General features: G+C 43.2%; 1 protein-coding gene across 1 annotated transcript in view; it reads left to right on the top strand.

Annotated features, from left to right (window-relative positions):
* C7H19orf81 (chromosome 7 C19orf81 homolog) overlaps window positions 1-23640 on the top strand; it is a 53672-nt gene that overhangs the window by 14414 nt on the left and 15618 nt on the right. The window contains exon 3 of the mRNA XM_069201805.1: window positions 11708-11847. Coding sequence (XP_069057906.1) covers window positions 11708-11847 — 140 coding nt within the window. The remainder of the gene's footprint in view (window positions 1-11707; window positions 11848-23640) is intronic.

The raw sequence follows: 23640 nt of genomic DNA, 5'->3' as shown, positions 1-23640 counted from the left end.
CAGCCTAATACACAATTTGAGCAATTAATGAAGATTCCGTTTGAACCAATACACAAGGCAGAGGTCAGATTTCTGACTTGGAAAGTGGCATTACTATTGGCTGTCACATCAGCCAGAAGGGTTAGTTAAATACAAGCTTTAAAAAACCTTTCTTGTAGTTCAAAGATGATACTGTGATTCTCAGAACCAAGCCCAGATTCATACCCAAAGTCCCTATGGATTTTTGTAATAAGGAACCTATTGTACTAAAGTCTTTCTTTCCGAATCCACAGACGGCAGCGGAGGAGTCGCTGTATACCCTCGATGTTAAAAGAGGCCTGAAATATTATTTATATTGCACCAAGCAATTCAGAAAAACAGGCCAACTGTTAGTAGCATATAGGAATCACCGTAGAGGTGGGCCAGTTTCCAAGATGAGCATAGCTCGATGGATTTCAGCTGCTATCCAATTCTGCCATTCCAAGGCCGGAAGACCTTTGACAAATAAAGTTAAGGCTCACTCTACTAGAGCAGTCTCTACCTTCACTGCTTCGTTCACTGGGGTGCTTCATGAAAGTATATGTCGAGCAGTGTCATCGAACTACAGGCATACTTTCACAAAACATTATTGCCTGGAACCAATACAAAGCAGTGATGCGGTTGTGGGACAGGTGGTGTTATGCCATTTATTTCAATAAGGTGAGCCTTTCTAATTATGTTTATACCCACTGTCTGCTACTGAGTTATGTTATTGATTGGCTTATAAATACTATAACTGCTAGCTGTTCTGATTAAAGCAAGTGAATCTATGAAAGGTCCAATACTGGAGAAGAAAATAAGTTACTTACCTGTAATTGTGATTCTCCACTATTGGTATCTTTCATAGATTCACAGATTAATTTAGTGACTTTAGTGTTCACCCTAATTGGGATTGTGGCTGTTGCTTGAGAAAAGGATCACACACCCCCAACTCCCCCCCAACCAACAACCCAATTTCCCACCACAGCTCTCTGTCCAACATTCATTCAGGTGCAGGCCAAAGTGAAATATTTACAAATACTAGTCAGTGGTGGCATTCAAATTATTTTTGGAGGCAACATGGCCATACTAACATGACAAATGTGAAGGGATTTTGCTAACTGGAGCAAACTCCGGCTCTCCATGTGTGAATACATACAAACGATAACGATTGTGGTGACATGCCGTTTTAACTATGTTTTTGTATGTTGCCGGTTGTAGTCTCCCACATCAGATCACAGATTATATTTGGCAAGGCAACACCAAGAGTGGAAATGGCTAAACTGCATCCGGGAACTATTTCAAGATGTCTCTGCCACTCTAAAATAGAACTGTTTCACACTGCCAAACCTTTGTCTCAACCAGCATTTTATTTTAATTCTGACTTGGAAACCTCAAACTGTGCTATACTTTGAAGGTCAACACAGTGGTGTGACAGGGCTGCAAATGATTTATATACGACAATCTACAGCTGAGCGTAGAGAAAACCCTATTCTGACAGGGTCAATAAAAATGTGGACTTCTGGTCACAGGAGTCTCAAGCAGAAAGGATTTCTAAACCTTCAGGCAGCCCTTCGGAATAATGCTGATATGCTATATATATGAATATAAAATGGTCAAATGCTGGTTACCATGGAAATGAAAAGGCATTTTGACCATGTGCTTTGAGAATTGAGATGGAACATTTAAACCCTCTCAAGATTTGTGCAGGAATTTCAAATGGAACCTGCTCAACTTCTGCAATACTTGCAACTTAGGAACTATCTGTCCAGTAATTTAGGCATTCATTTATCTACACTAGAAAACTTCACCCTCCACACATACCTAGAGCCAAGAAATAGCTATAACAAGGTAATATCATCACTCTACAGGACGTTATTCGAGAAAGCATACGCTAAGCCCACTCCAGCATAAATGTCAAACACACATTCAAAATAACTGATCTTTCGGCTAAGCATGATTGAAGCTTTAGGGAAGACCGACTACATGTAGTTATTTTTAAGTTATCCATCTGGCATTGGTCACCAAACAAACTGCACAGGGCAAAGTTGACACCTGATAAGAGGTGTTGGAGATGTAGCCAGAGTGGTAGAGATATGGTGCACATTCTGTGGCACTGTTCAGTCTCACATAATCTCAGTCTGGTACACATGAAAACAATACATAATGCTATCCCTAAAATAGGATATACTCCATGATACATATGGTATCAGTGGATCACCAACCACTATAAAAGGTGGTTGAACTAAGCTCTAGTAGTTACTAATATATGCACATTGTGACAGTGGGAAAAGAACGTGCCTCCAGTGATAGGAGAATGGACAGACACCATGGTGAAAATGGTGTTGTATGAACAATTGATTTATAAAATGACCAGTTGCAAGTGTATGAGGAGATTTGGAGACTGTATGTTAAATGATTGCATGACATGCTTTAGTTGAGTGTGCACATAGCTGTAATGCCGTTCTAAAATGCAATGAGTAGGACTTAAACACTTGGAAAAGCCTTTGAATAAAATTCTATAATGTAGTAGATGGATCAATAAAGCAGAATTAGGACTGTGGAACACAAATTGTGACTCATTGGAGTGTATATTTGGGCATTGGAGACCCTACTGTTGTTGCGCAGCCTTATACTTTTGTGACCCAACGTAATAAAAAGATTCAAATAAAAATGTAGAAACATAACATGTTTAAGTATTAATGATCAGATTTACTAACAAAGATAAGATGAAGCAAGCTTTTCAGTTTTCAAACAAATAATGAAATAAACGAGGACAAAGACGCAAAGAAATTTCAAAATAAAACATTAAATAATTATACTTATATTTAATTCTTTACTTCATCTGAAAGCAGGCTAATTTTCTTTTAACTTTAACAAAACATTTAGGGCCTGATTTAGATCTCAGCAGACGGGTTACTCTGTCACAACGGTGACGGATATTCTGTCCGCCAAAATATAAATCCCATAAAATAAAATGAGATTAACCCCTCTGCCGAGATCTAAATCAGGCTGTTAGTTTATCAATATTTTTAAATTTATAAACAATACATTCTCAAATAAAAAACGTGCACATAAATTACCATTATTAAAGGATATTAACATTATGAAAATCAACACTGCAAATATCACAGACAGGAAACAATAGCCTCAACTTGTTTCAACAAAGACATTTTAAGGTCAGGACAGGAGCATTGATACATGTGGATACAGTGTGTTCAATGTCCTTTCTCTATTTTTGTATTATTCAGAGACATATCGGTAAGTTTTGTGAGGGGTTTAACACCCCTTGCAGGTTAACATTCAAGTCTTTAATATCCTTATACATTTATGTTATATGTTGTAGAAGTTCTTAAAATAATCATGGATTTCATTCACAGTGCGCTGAACTATATTTGCTATCTGTAGGAAGCTGGCCTGGTGTGTGGTGGGTACCCAAGGTACCTGCACCTTATACCAGTTCCAGGAATCCCCTATTAGTGTAGTGTAGGCAGTGTCTAGAAGCCAGGCTCTCTAGAGGTAGCTGTGGATGAGCAGCCAAGGCTTATCTAGGAGACATGCAAAGCTCATGCAATACCACTGTAGTCACACAGCACTTACACACATGAAAGTAAACACTCAGTTGTACAATAATAAAGGCACTTTATTTTTGGAATACAATACCACAAAATACTAGAAGGGCAACCCTCCAATAGGAGGTAAGTAATACACTAAATACATACACTATCAATCAGAAATAGGCAAGAAACGGTTAGAAAACAGTGCTAATAGTAATAACCAATAGTGACCCTAGGGGGAGCACATACCATACACTAAAAAAATGGAATGCAAAAACAGGACCCCCACCTAGGTAAGTGGATTGTGTAGAGGGGAGCTTAGAATACTAGAAAACCACAGAGGTATGTAACACAACACCCCCCAGCAACCAGGAAAGCAGGAGTAAACCACTGGATTTTCCCCCAACCACTCAAAAGGAAGAAAAGAAGAAAAAGAAGACACCCAGAGAATACTGCAAGAAAACCAGCAGTGGATTCCTGAAGAAAGAAGACCTGTGGAGAGAGGGAACCAAGTCAAAGAGTCATGGTTGAGTCCAGCAGGAGTGGGAGCTACTACCCTTCCAGCTGTAGTTGCAGGGGTTGGTCAACCGTGATGAAGAAAAGGTCAGCACTGCAGCCCTGGAGCCGGAGAAGAGTTCCTGATGGATGCAGAAGATGTCCTATGCTGGAAGGAAGATTGCAGATGGGTGTCTGTGAAGAAATTCCAACAACAAGCCTTGTCAAAGTCAAACTCGCAGTTGACAGAAAAGAGGTGCTGGCAGGGACCAGCAAGGCCCAGGAGGACTCAACGCAGAGGAAACTCACAGGGGACATTCAGCATCGCAGAGAGTCCACAAGAGCAGAGGCAGCACCCACAGGAGTCCCACAGGACGGGGATACAGGAGTTGCAGGCGGAGTCCACACAGCACTACGGAAGAGGATGCCATGCCGCAGGAGAACCACACAGGAGGCTGGGATTTGCAGGAAGGAGTGCTGGGGGCTAATGCTGCACGTAGCCTGAAGATCCCTTGGAGGAGATGCCAACATGCCATGCAAGAGATGCGATGCACAGGGATACTGTCCTCCGTGGGAAGGCAAAGGCTTACCTCCACCAAAGTTAGACAGTTGGTAGAGAGGACCAAGAGGACCACTCCAGACCACCGCCTGTGGTGCAGGATCCACGCAGCTCAGCAGGAGAGGGGATCCACACAACCGGTCATCATTGCAGTAGGTGCCTGCGTATTCAGAGGAGTGACTCCTTCACTCCAAGGGAGATTCCTTCTTTCTAATTGTGCAGGCTGAAGAGTTGCTGTCTTTTGTGGATGCACAGCCGGGGAAATGTTGCAAAGCTGGCAGGAACCCTGGAAACAAAGTTGCAAAAGTGTCTTCTTCATGGGTTGCAGCGTTGTCGGTTCCTGGAGGGTCCAGTCGTGGTTCTGGTGGCCAGAAGTAGAAGTGGAGGTTGCAGAGGACTCCTGCTGGAGTCTTGCAAGCAGAATCTGAGGGCCTACCCCTGAGAGAGACCCTAAATAGCCCGGAAAGGCGGATAGGTCACCTAGCCAGGTAAGCACCTATAAGGAAGGAGCTCTGATGTCACCTGCCTAGCCTGGCCACTCAGATGCTCCCAGAGTTCCCTGCCAACCTTGGAAACAAAAAGGCAGAACCCAGGGACCCTCTGGAGGAGCTTTGGGCACCACCCCTTGGGTGGTGATGGACAGGAAAGTGGTCACTCCCCTTTCCATTGTCCAGTTTTGCGCCAGAGAAGGGACTGGGGGTCCCTGAACAAGTGTGGACTGGTTTATGCACTGAGGGCACCAAATGTGCCCTTCAAAGCAAAACCAGTGGCTTGGGGAGCCTACCCCTCCCAAGTTCAAGTTTAAGTTTATTATGTTACGGAACCCCTCCCAAGCCAGTCATACCTATTTCCAAAAGGAGAGGGTGTTACCTCCCTCTCCCAAAGGAAATCCTTTGTTCTGCCTTGCTGACTTGATCATATCAAGCAGAAAGGGGGCAGAAACCTGTCTGAAGGGTGGCAGGGGTGGCAGCAGCTTGGACTGCCCGGAAAACCCTGTGTGACTGGTGGTAGCAATACTGGGGTTCCTCTAAGGAGCCCCCAGAGTGCATGGAGTAATACTTCCAATATCTGCAACAGTACTGGGGTATGATTCTGACATGTTTGATACCAAACGTGCCCAGGTTCAGAGTTATTAGTATGTAGCTGGACATAGGTAGTGACCTATGTCCGGCACACACGTAAATTTGTGTTCCCACACTCACAAAGTCCAGGAGAATGGAGCTGAAGTTTGTGGGGGCACCTCTGCTAGTGCAGGGGTGTTCTCATACAGAGGTACTTGCACCCTGCCCTCTGGGCTAGGAGGGCCTGCCATAGAGGTGACTTACAGTGACCTAGTGCAGTGACCTGGTTGTGAAAGGGTGCATGCACCCTTTCATGCAGGCTGCAATGGTAGGCCTGCAGAACACGTTGCATGGGCTCCCTATGGGTAGCATAATACATGCTGCAGCCCATAGGAATCCCCTGGTACCCCAATGCTCTTGGTACCTGTGTACCATATACTAGGGACCTACATGCAGGCACCAGTATGCCAAATGTGGGGTGAAAACGGTTCTAGCAATCAAGTTAGAAGGGAGAGAGCATAATCACTGGGGTCCTGGTTAGCAGGATCCCAGTGAACACAGTCAAACACACTGACAAACAGGCCAAAAAGTGGGGGTAACCATGCTAGAAATAGGCTACCTTCCTACACTATCAATTACGAAATGTGTCAAATTAATTTATTTATACGTCTTTTGTTGGCGGTTCTGTTGTTTGTCTCTCTCTGCAGATAGGTCTTTGTGTTTAAGTAGATGCTTCATTGGATATATGCTGTGTTGTGTTTTGACCTGCAGCACCATGTAAAATATATGTGTATCCTCATCCACAATCTAAAGACGGAATGATAATGTCCACTGATATCATTTAAAAATGTTTAATCAACATCTTCATTTGCTGAATTATGAAGATAAACAATAAAAAGAAGTTGTGTTGTAAACATAAAATTGAGTAAAAAGAAACTCAATTGATATTATTCTTGAAAAAATGTGATTATAGAAATGTAGTAAAGCAATGTGACAAATGGCATGGGCACTGCAGGGGCCCCCGTAAGAGGGCCCCACTTTGTATTTCAGTGTCTGCTTTGCAGACACTGAAATACGCGACGGGTGCCACTGCACCCGTCGCACATACCCACTCCGCCGGGTCCATTCGGAGCCGGCTTCCTCGTGGGGAGGGGTTTCCCGCTGGGCTGGCGGGCGGCCCTCTGGCGGTCGCCCGCCAGCCCAGCGGGAAAGCCAGAATGGCCTCCGCGGTCTTTCGACTGCGGAGCGGCCATTTGGCGGCTCCCTCCAGGCGGGCGGCTCCCGCCGCCCGCCGGGCTCAGAATGAGCCCCTTAGTGTCATGCGTGAAACGAATGTTTAACAGGACCTGCATTTTTAATTATGTTTTAATTATTTACACGCCTTGTACAGGGTCATTAAAACAATGAGGAACAAGTAGTTGATTATACCCTGCAGTAATAATTTTGTAATTCCGAATATCCATTGTAGAATAAACACATGGCTCTTGAACTATAGAACCCAGGACCTCAAAAAATGTCTAAAAATTAAAGTGAGAGATTGTTAGTAAATTAGAACAGATCGTTTTATTCAGGCGTGATAGAAATGTGAGTCCGCCACTATGAAATGCTCTTGTTATGAGAGAGTGAGAATTCATGGAGCTATGACATCCACTCACCATACTTGTGTGAATTGCTGTGCACCCACCTTTAAATCTTATCTCATGATAATCACTGTCAAGAACGTTCTTTCTGTAATAAAATGGCCGAGAGGGCTTTGTAGGACTGGGCAGTGGTCACACTGTACGGCTTATTAGAAAACCAGAAAATGCATGAGCTAAAGGCCCTGACGGAGAGGATCCCTCTGCTTGCTCCCTAGCTCAAAAGACTCTAAGAGAGGGGCATCTAGAAAGAGGTCTCAAAACCATAAATTGTTTTGCTCACAGTTGAGGTCTGTGACACTGAGGGTGGCGAGAGATGTGAAATGCTCGACATTGAGACTAGCTACACAATTCAGACACCCTTTAACTTAATAAAAGCAGAGGAAAACATTGAAGCGCTCCGCAACGCTCAAGCACTCAACCTCAAAACGATTTTCAATGCCAAAAGACTTGGTGTTGAACAGATCATTGCATCTTTCAGCAGAGCTGATGCATTAGCTGAAAAGGAGGAGAGTCCCCGGGGCTTTGAACACTCAGTATTCCAGGGAGTGTTTTCCTTGGGGAGCTTATCTTCAGGTACAGTTTCTCCTGTAACTTTTGTTTTTTTTAAAGTGAATATATATATATATATATACAGATATGTGCATATGTGTATATATATTTATATATGTGTGTGTGTATATTTATAGTAATTTTAGTAAATGGACAACACAGCCAGGTGGGTAACAAACGTTTGTAGTTCTAAAAACTGGGTAGTGGGTCTAAAAAAAAATTGGGAAGGACTATAATAGAGATTTGGAAGCCTACTCCTTGGTATTTTTCCCCTACTGTAAGTATTAGGCATTTCATTTACTCACTTGCCTCATTTATTTTCTACAATATCATAAAGCAGTGGTTCCCAACCTTTTGACTTCTGTGGACCCCCACTTTATCATTACTGGAACCTGGGGACCTCCACTGAATCATTATTGGAATCCTGAGACCCCTCACTGAGTCACTACTGGAAGCCAGCGACTCCGGCCTAAACATTGTTGATGATCTGAACTACAAATCAATACACAGAAGTGTGATTTAGAGCAGTCAATCAAACCCTCAAGGCCTTCATACGATCGTATCCTAACATACAACACCAACAAAATAAATTATCTCATCAAATCTAGATCCAGATCTAGGACCCGCTCTCTAGAGGCTGAAGCAATCTGGAAATGGCTCCTGGTGAGGAATCTGTCCATAAAAAGTTTTTCACTAAATTTATGGCATAAGGTGCTACGTGAACATCTCTCATGTAAAGCATCTCTTCGGGTGGCCAGTACATCAGCCTGTAGAGTGAGCGAGCCTGAGTCTATAACAGTGGTAGAACCGTACACTATTTTCCACTTCATTGGGTTCATTGTGAGGATATATCCCTCTTAAAGAAATCAGTCTCAGACTTTTATATGAATCACCCGATTTTCTTACTGGTTATCTTCAGCATCTCTTGACCCGTGTAGTGAGGTCCTTGCATTCATTACGGTTGTGATCTAATTATTTCCTTGTAAACTACATCCAAAGAGGATGTATCCAGATAAATATTGTCATGTATTTTACTGTATACACTACTGGTGGGAGAGGTTTTTTTTTTAGAAAACTAATTAGTTTCCTGTTTCCCTGTCTTGGAGAGTTAGTTTTTGACACAGATGTGAGTCAGGCTCCTGTTATGGTGTTTATATAACTTAACGGGAGGACAAGCCTTGGCTCCTACCATTCCTCTAAACTACCTTTAAGAAGTATATGTATTTTACTGTGTCATCAGCTATCCTGCAAACCTTTTTCTAGAAAACCTAGAGCATATTCTGTGTGAAGTAAAGCAGCAACTGCTCCCTGGTGAATGAATGTCATGATGTTAGATACAGGTAAACCAACTACTTGGAAGTCCATTAATACATTCACAAAATGTAATTGTGTAGACTCAGGCTCTAGATCTGACACTGTAGTTGTCCAGGATACTCCAAAGAACTTATTTAGATGATATTATTATCTATCAGTCAGTGATCATAAGTTGTTTTGCCGTTTGGTTTTAGAGGCTGCTAGCTAATTGGGTTGAGCTTGCTATTCTGTTGCAGGTTTTTGACTATCAATAAGTATCCCACGATGCAGAAGCAGATGTTACTTACTTGTAATCCTTGTCACTGTCCCCACTGCCCAGCCCCTGCTTCTGAAATTGCAAACAATCTTTAGTCATAGTAGAATGGAACTGACAGCACAAGGCTTGATTGGATGTGGTAGTTGCTAGCTCCAGAAAGAAGCAGTGCATGATCACAGACTATACATTACATGCTGTCATTCAGGCTATTCTTGCACTACTGAGGTTCTATTTCTAACTTTGCATCAGGTTTTAGGTTGAGTATTGTAAAGTTGCCTTATGTATCCAAGAATGTTAGCCTACATAGGCTGTAAGAGAAGTATCAACCATGTCCTTTTGTTGGACAAGCACATGGGTTTATTAACCAATGTGATGGTGCAACTTGTCTTCGACTCTGGGAGATGGTGCTATTGAACTTTCAGTTCCATACAATGTTTTTGAAAACATTAGATTTGTTTTCAAGACCCTTTGGGGGGAGGCAAAGATTTCATTGATGATAAGGGCTTTCTTACCTCCTCTTTTGCATGATTCACCACAGAATTTGATGTCAAATTTGGAAGAGATCAGATCATCTAGAATAAGTATTTAGGTTGTGGTTATGTGTTTTACAGATGATCAGAGAAACACCAATCTGTCATTTTTATGTGTTTGTGAATGCATGGTGAATGTTTACAGGATGATCACATATTGCTTATGGTACCTGTTATTTGTTATTTGGGGAACCCCTAAAGGGGCTTGAAGCTATGAGACTGGTAGTTAGAGCACTGGGTGGTGTGTGGAAGCATGTGACGGCTGGCATTTGGGACCTTGCAGGTCCAGGATTAGCTGGTGGTGACTCGAAGCTGTAAATGCCGGTGACACATAAAGGTGAGGTGGTGACATGAAGTCAGTCGGGGAGTTGGCAGATTGGACGGAAGGGGTTAAGGAGATTGCAGTTGTGTGAGTAATTTGTGAAGATTATGAGATAGATGGAGCCTACAGGATCCACAAAGGCCTAAAGCTTGAGAATTAAAGTCATTTGCTGACAGTTAAATGTTGCTACGTATAGGACTACTCAGTAGAACACTGCGGGGGGATCGTAGTCAAGGTCCAGCAATTGCTCGGATTATATCACCAGTGCCTGCTTCTGCTGTTCCTGCTACTGTGGATGCAAGACATTTGGTAGTTACTAAACCACCCACCTCACTGGTACCCCAGGTAGTACCTGTCACCACCATCGGAACTGATTCCACAGCACCAGGGCCATGTATCCTCCATTGAGTAGGAACAGTAAACAGCAACTGTGTAATAACTGTAATACCTGTGTATTACAGCAGTGTTTCCAAAACTGTGGTTCAGGAGATACTGGTGGTCACAAGCCGATTTTGGTGGGCCATAAAAGTCCTGGTCTGTGTATGAGCAATATTTAAAATGATAAGCCCGCTTTCTGTACCAGTGCAAAGGAGCTGCGAAATGTCCCTAAATTATGTTTTTAAAAAAAAACTTCCAAGTATTTGGAACAGCAGTCCGATGACTGCCTAGTGGGTTCTGGCAATGACAGTTTGATGCCTAGTCACTGGGACATGTAGTTTTATTCCTAGAAGGTACGTGGCAGTTGCAGTGGAAGTTAGTTGCAGGGTGCTAGTTAGAGAGGCTTCAGCTGATGGACTAAAAGTTGAAGCAGTGCTGTTTGAGGGGTACAGCTGCATTTAGGATTGTTGTAGCGCTGTCATCTTGGGGGAGGGTGGAGGGTGGGGTCTATTTGAGGCTGATGAATATTGGCAAACAGCTGAGCACTAGGTGTAGGAGTGTTAGCAGTTGGAAAGCTAGCATTGTGGCCAATTAGAGTTGAGGTACTTCCAGTATGTACAATAGCTAACAAAAGGAGAGGCTTCCATTCCATGCCAGCAAACTGAAAACCAGGGCAGTATGAGTAGTATTGGATGTTGGTCTTTTTTATAACATGGATCTTTATAGTTTTCATCATGAAAAGATCCCTTTTATAGGGACACCAAGAGAAATACAGTGACATTCACAGATACAGGTGCATAAAAATATATACTGCATATCATACCAATAATATGGATAGCCATACACTCAAATATATTGCAACCACTGGCGAATAAAACACAGACATAGGCACACTCGGTCAAACCCACAGGTTTTAAGGAAAAACTCATCCAAACAAAATAATAGATGTAAAAGTAAGCACACAATCAACGCACAATTATGCTGATGTATCTCAACTCTCAGTGACATGTGGTGATGTCATGCTTCTCTTTTTTCTGTTTCCTTTTCAGCCCGAGAAGGATTACAGTCACCTGGACATAATGACAGCAGTGGAAAATGTTGTCCCAAAGGCATTTGAAAAAAAGAGAGTCTGCAGTGTCCAGTATGAGAATGTCAATGTGATCTGTGGTACAGCCGGTCGTAAGAACAGGTGAGTATGGAAATTTAGTTTTTTGCAAAGGATGGGACCAGATATAAGGGACAAAAGAGCTACACAAAAGATCAGGGCATGTACAGGAAGATCAGTCACAGATGAGGTAGAAACTGAACAAAGCACATGGGGGAATTACCCAAGCAAGATAAGTGTTAGATAGACATTGAACAGATGATCTTGAGACACACATGTGACAAATACAGTCTAAGGAGGGTCCACAGTTATTAACAACAAATTATCTTATAGGTTCTCATTTAGTGTGTGTTCTTTCCAATCTAGCGCGATTAAAGGTGTGGCAATTCTGTTTAAAAAGTCTTTAAGGTTTAAGATAGGAGAGGTCCAAGTAGACTCTAGGGGTAGATGGGTAGTGGTAGAAGTGTGTGTATGTGGCTACTGGGTAACAGTTGCAGGTTATTACGGTCCAAATTCGGATGATCCGACGCCTTTTCAAGATCTGTTTAACATCTTACTTTCAGCTAGGTACCCAGTAGTACTAGGTGGCGATTTTAATATTCTGTTAGATCCCGTTCTTGATAAATCAACCCCCCGGGGTACGGTTAATTCACCCAAAACAAGGGCACAGGTGAGGCAAGCCATGCGGGATTTAGGTTTGATAGACATATGGCACTGGAAAGGGGGTGAAGGAGATAGATACACATTCCACAATAACAAATATGGACACAGATCTAGAATAGATTTTTTTCTACTACATAAGAGTTTATGTTCAGAGGTGATAAAGGTAGCTCACAATCCAGCACACCTTTCGGACCACTCAGCTGTAAAAGTACATTTGGATATCAGGGTCGTAAGTAAGGGCATTAGTACTACAATTAATCGCTTATTACTCTTAAATGATTCGATAGTAGAGGTGTTAAAGAAGGACACAAGAGATTTTTTCTATTTAAATCGAGGAACAGCAAATTTAGGCAATGTCTGGGACGCTTATAAGGCCTATATCAGAGGGAGGCTTGTGAGTCTAGCAATATACAAGCGTCGCGAAGAAAGGAAGCAGTTGGGGGGCATGGCATCATCCTTAAATACTTTTCAAGTTTTAATTCATAAAGCACGTAGAGAAGGGAAGGAAGAATTACTTGAGGAGTTGATACGCCAAGAGGATAAAGTTCGGATGGACCTAGATTGTTTTTTGGAGAAGCGTAATAGGTTAAAGTGGGAAAGTAGTCAATATGCACATTTCGAATATGGAGAAGGTTGTAGTAAATTGTTAGCTTGGAAGGTTAAGTCAGATCTCTCTAAAAGGCATATTTTATTGGTTAAAGCAGACTTTACGAATCAGATTTGTGCGGAGCAAGATGAGATTGAGGGGGCATTTGTGTCTTTTTTTCAAGAAATGTATTCAGAAAGTTTGGTAAATTCAGAGGAGTCGATTAGAACTTTTTTGGAAGAAGTGTATCTTCCAGTTCTGGATGACTCGGCATAGCTGGTGTTGAATTCCGAGAAAGTAGGGCTGAGCTTGCCGATGCCATAAAAGCTTTGAAGAAAGGGAAAGCAGTTGGCCCAGATAATTTACCTAATGAGTTATACAAGGTACTGGGGGAAGAACTTATTCCAATTTTATTGGAGTTATTCAACTCCATGCTTGTAGAAGGGGCATAGATACCTAATTCTTGGAGAGAAGCTATAATTTGTTTATTGTTAAAACCGGGTAAGGACTCAACGTCTTGTTCATCATACAGACCGATTTAATTGTTGAATTCGGATTATAAACTGTATACAGGGATCTTATCTAGGAGACTGGGGAAAGTTATGGGTAACTTGATACATCTGGATCAAAAGGGATTTATGAAGGGTAGACAACTCTACGAGTTAACTCACAAGTTATTTGCTGCAGTAGACTTAGCAGAACAAAAAAAGGCTCCATTAGCGATTCTGACTTTTGATGCAGAGAAAGCTTTTGATCGTGTGAACTAGTCCTTCTTGGGGGTCGCGCTGGAAAAAGCGGGATTGGGTTCTCCTTTTATTAGGGCTGTTAGAGAATTGTATAGATGCCCTTTGGCGAGAATCTTGGTTAATGGCCAGTTATCACAGGAATTTAGGATTTTTCGGGGTACTCGACAGGGGTGTCCTTTATCTCCCTTGCTCTTTAATCTATACATTGAACCTTTGGCAACTTTATTACGGGTTTGTAAGGACATCCCCCCGTTTCGGATTGGGGACTGGGAAAAAAAAATAGCATTGTATGCAGACGATCTTATGGTATACACTAGTGATGTGACGACTACTTTACCTATTGTCAAGACATTGATGGAGCAATTTGGTAGATTTTCAGGTTATAGTATAAATACAAAAAAAACGGAAATTATGTGTTGGAACTTGGCCTATGCTTCTCCTTTAGTTAAACAAGAGATCAAATACTTGGGAATTCGGGTCACAAATGATCTAAATGATGTAGCTAAGTTAAATTTTGACACAACCTATAGGGAAACTAAAAAACTGTTAAAGGCGTGGGTTGTTCTTCCACTTTCTATAAAAGGAAGATCTAATATTTTGAAGATGTGTATACTTCCAAAGTTTACTTTTTTATTTAACACAATCCTACTAGAGTTTAAGAGGAGCTGGTTTAAAAAATTACAGGGAGATTTATCCTCGTTTGTTTGGGCTTCTAAGGGAGTGAGGATTTCTTGGAAAAAGATGAGTAGAAAGGAAAAGTGGGGGGGTATTGCATCTCCAGATTTTTTTAGATACTATCTGGCCTTTCAATTATGTTATGGAATAAGAAGTCAGAGTATTCATTGGTCTGGAGAGCTTTGACGGCACATCTTGAGGGAGGTGCAGACTATTTTTTATATAAATTTGGTCACCCAAAGTATTTCAAGAAGGTGCGTTTGAAGCTCCCCAAACAGGCTTGTAATGTTTGGATCCATCTTCGGAAAGTGCTAGGGATACCTTATTATTGCAGTTCCGCCCCTATTTGGGATTCTCCCGGTACTCCTGAATGTCTTATCCATAAACTATCAATTCCTTTGAGAACTAGCGGGATGGTAAGATGGGGTCAGATTATTGAAGGTTCTGATTTGCTAACCTGATCTGCATTTCAGGAGTGTACTAGGGGGACAACTTCTAAATTCAAGTATCTTCAGTTATCTAGCTGGGTTCATTCTCGACGAGCAGGAGAATTAGGGAGGAGCTCATGGGAAGAGAAATTAAACTTGACTACTATTAAAAAAGAAGTTGCCTTTTGGTATCATGCCTTGTTGGAATCAGTAGACGATGCCCCTTCCCTTCCTTTGTTGAAATGGGGAAGGATCTTTCCAACCCTAGAAGTCACAGCTTTGTGGCAGAAGTCTTGTTCAGAACTATGGTTTACTACTAAACCTGCGGGATTGAAGAAAAACCATTTGTTTACACTACATAGGGTTTATTGGACACCTGCTAGATTAACAGCTATTGGGAAAATTAAGAAATATTGTCCGCGATGTGGGGAAGACAATGCAGACGATGTTCACATGTTTTGGCAATGTTCAATGTTGACTAAGTATTGGGAGGATATAGGAAATATTCTGAGTGTAATTTTTGATGTAAACGTAAGAATAAACCTTCTTATGGTGGTGTTTGGGGTTTGTGATCCGGGTGCAAATTACCAGAAATTATTAGCACAACAGGAGCACTTGTTGTTTGTATTAATGCTTTTGGCTAGACGGGAAATATGTCGTAAATGGGTGGATCCATTGCCCCCCCTTGCTAAAGACTGGCAATCATCAGCGAATCGATTGTGTAAAATGGAACAATGCGGTCCTCTGACTAGAAGAGATAATTTTTGGGTGGATTGGCAAAATGTTTATCAGTAGCTTACAAATGTTGAATAGTTTCAGTCATATAACTTATGTTTTGTGTTTTTTTTTTTTTTTTTTGTTTGGTCTCCTCCTCTTGGAATTTCAGTCCAATGATTAGAACTCCCCTCACCTTATTGGGTGTTGCTTTGGTTATGATCAGGTTTCGAAGAAAATAGTAAGACTTGGTCGATGGCAGTCGATTGGGAAAAGTGCAATATCTAGAACAGGTGGGGCGGCCCAGCAATGATGTGGACCGCACATCTGGACTCATATCATAAGTGTCTCGGCTTTTGCCTTTTCCATTTAACCAAAGCATGGGTGGCGAAATGAGGACAAAAAATAAATAAAATTATCTTATAGGTGAGATTGGCACTAAGAGGATAAGAGGAGCGAGAGATGCCGGTAATGGAATTAGCTGTGGTTAAGGGGCTGGTAGTGATAGGTCATTAAATAAGGGTCTGGTTTGTTAAAGCTTGTCATTTTTGGGTTGAAGAATGGAGAGCCATTGGACAAGATTGATTATAATTCAGTCGCTCACTGTGGAGATTTCAGTAGTTCAATAAAACATTTATAAGCCTTGAGAGTTTAAATGAGAAATTGTTCAAGCTCTCCGCATAGTCCCCTAGTTGTGTATCTGCCACTCCTAAGTGAACTTCATAGACTTACATTTTTTGTCATTTTTAGGAAGCTATGTATTTCATTGTGTAAGGAAATGGTTCCCTGTTGCAGTTACCCCCCCACCTTTTGCCTGATACTGATGCTGACTTGACTGAGAAGTGGGCTGGGACCCTGCTAACCAGGCCCCAGCACCAGTGTTCTTTCACCTAAAATGTACCATTGTTTCCACAATTGGCACACCCCTGGCACACAGATAAGTCTCTTGTAAAAGGTACCAGTGGTACCAAGGGCCCTGTGACCAGGGAAGGTCCCTAAGGGCTGCAGCATATGTTGTGCCACCCTAAAGGACCCCTCACCTAACACATGCACACTGCCACTGCAGATTGTGTGTGTTGATGGGGAGTAAAAGGCAAAGTCGACATGGCATCCCCCTCAGGATGCCATGCACACAAAATACTGCCTGTGGCATAAGTAAGTCACCCCTCTAGCAGGCCTTACAGCCCTAAGGCAGGATGCACTATACCACAGGTGAGGGCATAGCTGCATGAGCAATATGCCCCTACAGTGTCTAAGTCTATTCTGAGACATTGTAAGTACAGTTGTGGCCATATTAAGTATATGGTCTGGGAGTTTGTAAAAAACGAACTCCACAGCTCCATAATGGCTACACTGAATGCTGGGAAGTTTGGTATCAAACTTCTCAGAATAATAAACCCACACTGATGCCAGTGTTGGATTTATTAAAAAATGCACACAGAGGGCATCTTAGAGATGCCCCCTGTATTTTACCCAATTGTTCAGTACAGGACTGACTAGTCAGTGCCAGCCTGCTGCTGAGAGACGAGTTTCTGACCCCTTTTGGTGAGGGCCTTTGTGCTCTCTGAGGACAGAAACAAAAGCCTGCTCTGGGTGGAGGTGCTTCACACCTCCCGCCTGCAGGAACTGTAACAGCTAGCAGTGAGCCTCAAAGGCTCAGGCTTCGTGTTACAATGCCCCAGGACACTCCAGCTAGTGGAGATGCCCGCCCCCTGGACACAGCCCCCGCTTTTGGGGGCAAGTCCAGGGGAGATAATGAGAAAAACAAGGAGGAGTCACCCACCAGTCAGGACAGCCCCTAAGGTGCCCTGAGCTGAGGTGACCCCTGCCTTTAGAAATCCTCCATCTTGGTTTTGGAGGATTCCCCCAATAGGAATAGGGATGTGCCCCCCTCCCCTCAGGGAGGAGGCACAAAGAGGGTGTAGACACACTCAAGGACAGTAGCCATTGGCTACTGCCCTCCCAGACCTAAACACACCCCTAAATTCAGTATTTAGGGGCTCCCCAGAACCTAGGAAACTAGATTCCTGCAACCTGAAGACGAAGAAGGACTGCTGACCTGAAGCCCTGCAGAGAAGACGGAGACACCACTTCGAGAAAAACTAGAACAGCGACACGTCCCCCAGGGTCCAGCGACCTCTGAAGCCTCAGTGGACTACCCTGCATCTAAAAGGACCAAAAAACTCCTGAGGACAGTGGCCCTGTTCAACCAACTTGTAACTTTGCAACAAAGAAACAACTTTTAAAGACCACACGTTTCCCGCCGGAAGCGTGAGACTTTCCACTCTGCACCCGACGCCCCCGCTCGACCTGCGGAAAACTAACTCTACAGGGAGGACTCCCCGGTGACTGCGAGCCTGTGAGTAGCCAGAGTTGACCCCCCTGAACCCCCACAGCGACGCCTGCAGAGGGAATCCAGAGGCTCCCCCTGACCGCGACTGCTTGCTTCAAGGAACCCGACACCTGGAAAACACACTGCACCCGCAGCCCCCTGGATCTGAAGGAACCGAACTCCAGTGCAGGAGCGACCCCCAGGCGGCCCTCTTCCTAGCCCAGGTGGTGGCTACCGCGAGGAGCCCCCCCCCCCTTGCCTGCCTGCATCTTTGATGAGACCCCCGGGTCTACCCATTGAATCCTATTGCGAACCCGACGGCTCTTTGCACTCTGCACCCGGCCGCCCCTTTGCCACTGAGGGTGTACTTTCTGTGCCTGCTTGTGTCCCCCTCGGTGCCCTACAGCCTAGATTCTTGTATTAAACTGAAAAGGCAATAGACGTCCCCCATCACTGTGCATGACCCTACTGATGGCAATCTCTGTATCTCCTTGATCCATTATGATTGCATGAAATCATGTTGTTACTGGAGAAACCACCATGCCATCATCACAACCAGCCATCCATAATACCCATTCCAAAAAACCCAAAGGACAAGCTGTATGTAAGAGCTTAATAGTAAATAAACCATAGACACTCCAGCTATATCTTTTGGTTTCTATGCCAAAAAAAACAGCTAGTAACCACATTTGACATCATGTATGTAGATAAACCTATTTGCTCTCTGTGTATCAACACAATGTTGTGGAGTTCTCCAAAAAAAAAAAGTTTGAAGAGGCTAAAACAGAGCTCTTGAAAAACTTTTGAAAGAGCATTACAAGAATAGCAAACTCGGCTTCTGATGGCACTAAACATTATATAAAGCAAAGGGACAGTACCATACAGCCCACATTACCAACGCCACCTGTCTTTTTGGAGAACTCTATGAAATCTTCAATTAACTATGGAAAACTGGCATCTCATTTACTGAAATCATACATTCTGACTCCCTGTGCAAATCTTTGGCAGTGCACTACATCACCAAAGCTAAAGTGCTGGAAATGTGTTTTTATTAGGGATAGTATCATACCACATTTGTATCTGGTAAGGAATTGAACAATGATATGCACCACACAACTAAGTCCCATTAAGATACACTAGTCTATGATCCTTCCTTTCTGACCTCAAGACTTCGAACAACAAACCCATACTCAAGAAACAAGGATATGACCAGTACAGCCTGCTAAACTTCAGACCAATCACAGCATTACTAGCCAAGTGAATCAAAAGAGCAGCTTGCACCCAACTTTCCGCCTGATTTTTTAAAACTTTTTATGTGCCTTAGCCGGGGCACAGAAACATCTCTGATCACCATCTGGGACAACCATAAAAAAATCAGTGATCACAAAGGAGTCATGAAACTCTTCCTACTAGAATTCTCCTTTACTCTTTAGACAGTACACCACCCTACTTACTAAAAACACTGGATGATATCAAAATGCAAGGGGCTGCAGTGAAATGTATACCCTCATACCCTACAAGGAGTTTTCAGTGAATCACCTTCCTTCCATTCCTGTCAACTCTCTCTCTCTCTCTCTTTCTCTTTGCTGGTAAGACAGGCTTTTATTGTGTAGCTCCTGGGGAAGATGGGGCCCCCCATGGGTGGTTCATACTGGGAGGGAGCCCCAAGCACACCCCTGCCCCTCTCAGCTTTCTAATAGGAGTCAAAGGGCAAGACACCTTAAATGTGCATAACTCAGGCCCTGATGGGGTGATTTGGGCAATCTTTGGCTTGTGTCACTCCTAGTGGTGAACTCTAGCCACCTGGATCATTTTTTAACATGCCTTATGCTCTAAAAGTGGCCCCTTTTCCAGGAAGGATATTTGATTGGCTTCCTTTAGTAGTCTTCTCCTCTGCTGTGCACTCCACAGGCCTCAAGGCCTCCAGGCCATTTTGTAGGGCATCTAGGCATCGTGGAGTCCAAGTCTTCTCTCAGCTGGTCCTCAGGGGGTGTAAGAAAGCCAGCATCACTGGCCCTTGAGAGACCCACACTATTCCTTGGGTCAGCAGTCCATTAGGGCATCAATGTGCTTGTCCTTCCAGCTGTCAAAAGTGTTGCCTCTGTTGCATTCCAGGTCCAGAGTCTTGCTCTTCTTCATGTCCTGGGATGCCACTTTTATGCACACTCCAGCTTATGGTTGGGGGATTCACCCTTTGTCTAACCTTCCTCCTTTCCTGGATTTGGCTCCAGCCCAGGTGCTGACACAAAAGGCTGGTGTGGGGTCTCTTTTTGGTTGCTGGAGAAAGACCATTTGAACTGTAATTAGGACAGGGCCCAACTCCTACCCAGCCATCCTGTCAGGAAGGCCTACTTCCTTTTCCTTTTACACTCAGACTCTTGTGCACTGTCTGGCTCCAATATGCATTTCCCAGTGGGAGAACCATCACCAGCCCAGGCAGCTGGAAGCTCCCAGAAACTTAAGGCAGAAAAATGTCAACTTTCTAAAAGTGCATTACTAAGATAATAATTTAAAATCCAACCTCATCATTAAAGTGAACTTTAAATTACAATTCAAAAGAGTATTGTTTAGCTGCTACCAATCCGAATTTAATATTTAGTAAATGTACAAATGTAGCCCAATGAGTGTGTGCAGATGTTTTCATGTATAGGCAGCCCAGTACACCTTACCAAAGCTGTGTCGCCGTAGCCTTATCTTAAAAGGCGACACTGGGGGTAAACACATACAGTCTAATTTACAATGAAATTAATGGGAGTGAGACTCAGAAAGTGAGATAAAAACCATCATTAACAATCATAATTAAATAATTCACTGAACTCAAAAAACGTATGAGACAGTCATAAACATAGACATCAGTCTATTTACGCTAAGTTAAAAACTATGGCTATGTAAAACTCATCCGAAAGCGAATACTGGGATTGTTTCACAGAAACTCGAACTTATATTCATCGACCGGATTTCTATAACTGTAAAGACAGTTACACCGCCCTGTCGTCTAAGTGATAAATCAAGATGGCTAAGTAAAACTGCACAAGATGTGTTTGTTAAACCTAGGCCTTTAGAGTACTGGCTGGTACTATGCTGGAGCCACACCAGCTTCAATAGATGTTAGTATAGATTCAACAAGCAGGACATCCAAGTGCTCCAAAGTCGGTTCTTGACCGTAGGGAGCTACAATGCTGGGATCTCCTTCCAAAGTCCTGCAACATTCTCCTTGCTCGCCTACAGTCAGCGGTTGGGTACCAAGCGAATACTGTGTAAAGGTACCCCAAAATAGCGAGAGTTGAGTGATTGAGGTGGAAAATGCACCTGTGTCTTATACTGTAGGTAAATAACCCCCTTTGAGCTGCCGATTCCCAGTCCCAGGATCAAGGGGCCTTTGTCACATTTGTCAAGGTGGTGTTAATAAACCTCCTAGTGAATGACTCTAATTTGGCCACAGCAGGATCAGAGCTAATGAAGGGCTAAAAGATGTATCTCGCTTATACTTTTCTTCCGGATTTTATCAGAATAATTTAGTAGACAGTTCCCAAGATGACATTCTTCTCAATAAAGAAGGGTAAAGAAAGATTATCAGAACAGGGCGTATTTCCATGCTTAGCTAAGTGACAAGATGTCTTTTAAGTCAGACAACAAATCTACTTTGGGGAATAGATAAATGTATTAATATCACTTTGAGGCACTAAGGGCAACGATTGGTGGCCTTGGGATACCCTTCACTTTTAGATCAATATCACGTTTTATTCAGACAAATGGACTGTAACCCCAGATTATTGTCCTATTCTGTAAGTGGCTTTCAACATAAATCCGTTTTTTAGGGTTCAGTAAACAGTAAGATTTTATTGTACGAAGTTCAAATGTGCAGAAAATTAAACATGGCCCTTGGTACGGATGGGTCTGTAGTGTCAAGTGGATATAGCTGGTCAGACTGGACGCCATAGATGCAATGCTGTGCGCCAATCGACAAATTACCATAGGCACTTAGGGGCATATTTATACTTTTTCACGCAAAACTACTCTAACGCAGTTTTGCATGAAAAAGTATCACTCCGGCTAGCACAATTCCAAGACGCCAGCCAGGCGTCATATTTATGGAATGACAGTAGCCGGCGGTGAGGCCCGGCTAGTGTCATAAAAAAGGATGCTAGCCAAGTGGGGCAGGCGTAGGGAAAACAGGAGGTTGTGCATCAAAGGATGACGCTAGTATGGGTAGCGGCATAAAAATGCCTCTAAACAGACTAGCGTCATTTTTTGACGTAAAAACCTCATAGACATGACTCCTGGCTCAGTAAAGACAGGAATCATGACCACCACACCAATGACCATGCCCAGGGGACACATATCCCCTGGGCATGGCCACTGGTCCCAGTGCCATATATGGGGGCCCAAGTTAGGCCCCCTGTGGCACTTAAAAAAAAAAACAGTACTTAGATGTGCTTAATTACTTACCTGGGATGGGCTCCCCCCATCCTCTGGTGTGGGTAGGTGTGTCCCTGGGGCTAGGGAAGGGCACCTGTGGGCCCATTCCATGGTCTCTGACCATGGAAATAGGCTCACAGGTCCCCTAACGCCTGCCCTGACCCAGGCGTTTAATAATGGTGCCTGAGGAAGCTTAGCACCATTATTTAAGGCCCACTTCCCCCGTGCTTGATTTTAGCATGGGGGAATAAATATGGTACTAAGGCCATATCGTCATATTTGACCGTACACGCCTACCTTGCATCTCATTGACGCAAGGTAGTTCCCCGCTAACAAAATATGTATCTCCAAAATGTTGGCACTAGACTGGTCTAGCACCAAAGTATACATTTGGAGTTAGGTTTTCACCAAATTTGTTTTAAAAAATGACGCAGATTGGCGCAAAGCAAGTATACATCTGAGCCTTAAGGTTCACAGTTTATACTGTCCATTGTGGTCACCTCAGGACAGTGAACAGAAGCAGTGAGAGTCAGTGAACTGTACTGACACTGCAGTGTGCAGAAATGTCAAGGCTATGGGCTGGGCACAGAAAAGTTAGAGGTGCAGACAAAATGGTCTGGCTTATCGCAGTATAGATGGATGTCTGTGAAGAGTAGTTTATGACTAAGGCACTAGTGGGTCATTAAGTGGTGTTTGAAACGCAGTAGGTCAGGGGTTGTTTATGTGAGGAATCGGTAGATAGTGACCTAGGTGCTGGTGGGTCATTGTTGGTGGTAGATGTAGGAAGCTGGCCTGGTGTGTGGTGAGCAGCTATGCTGTTATCACCTTATACAGGTCCAGGTATCCCCTATTAGTGAAGTGTAGTCAGTGTCTGGGAAGCCATGGCTTTCTAGAGGTAGCTGTGGATGAGCAATCAAGACTTAACACAGTGTTAAAAAAATAAAGGTACTTTATTATGGTAACACACATACCAAAATACTATATAGGCAATACCCCAACTGGAGGTAAGTAAACACACTATTATATGTACATTAGAAGTCGGGAATTAACATAAAAAGGCAATAGAAAACAGTGAAGCAATAGACAATACCAAAGGCCTGGGGAGGGGGGGGAACCATATACTAAGTAAGTGGAATGTGAAAGTTGGGCCCCATCCCAAGGAAGTGGAATCAGTAGAGGGGGGGCTGGAGGAACTAGGAAACCCACAAGATAAGTACCAGAGTGACCCCCAGCGACCAGGAGAAGAGAGGTAAGTAACTGGTTCTCCCCACACCCACTAAGAGGACTTCAGAGAAGGATGTTGCAAGACCCAGA

Source organism: Pleurodeles waltl, chromosome 7, assembly GCF_031143425.1.
Source record: "Pleurodeles waltl isolate 20211129_DDA chromosome 7, aPleWal1.hap1.20221129, whole genome shotgun sequence".
Classification (NCBI taxonomy): Eukaryota; Metazoa; Chordata; class Amphibia; order Caudata; family Salamandridae; genus Pleurodeles; species Pleurodeles waltl.
This window is presented reverse-complemented; position numbering and strand designations above follow the sequence as displayed.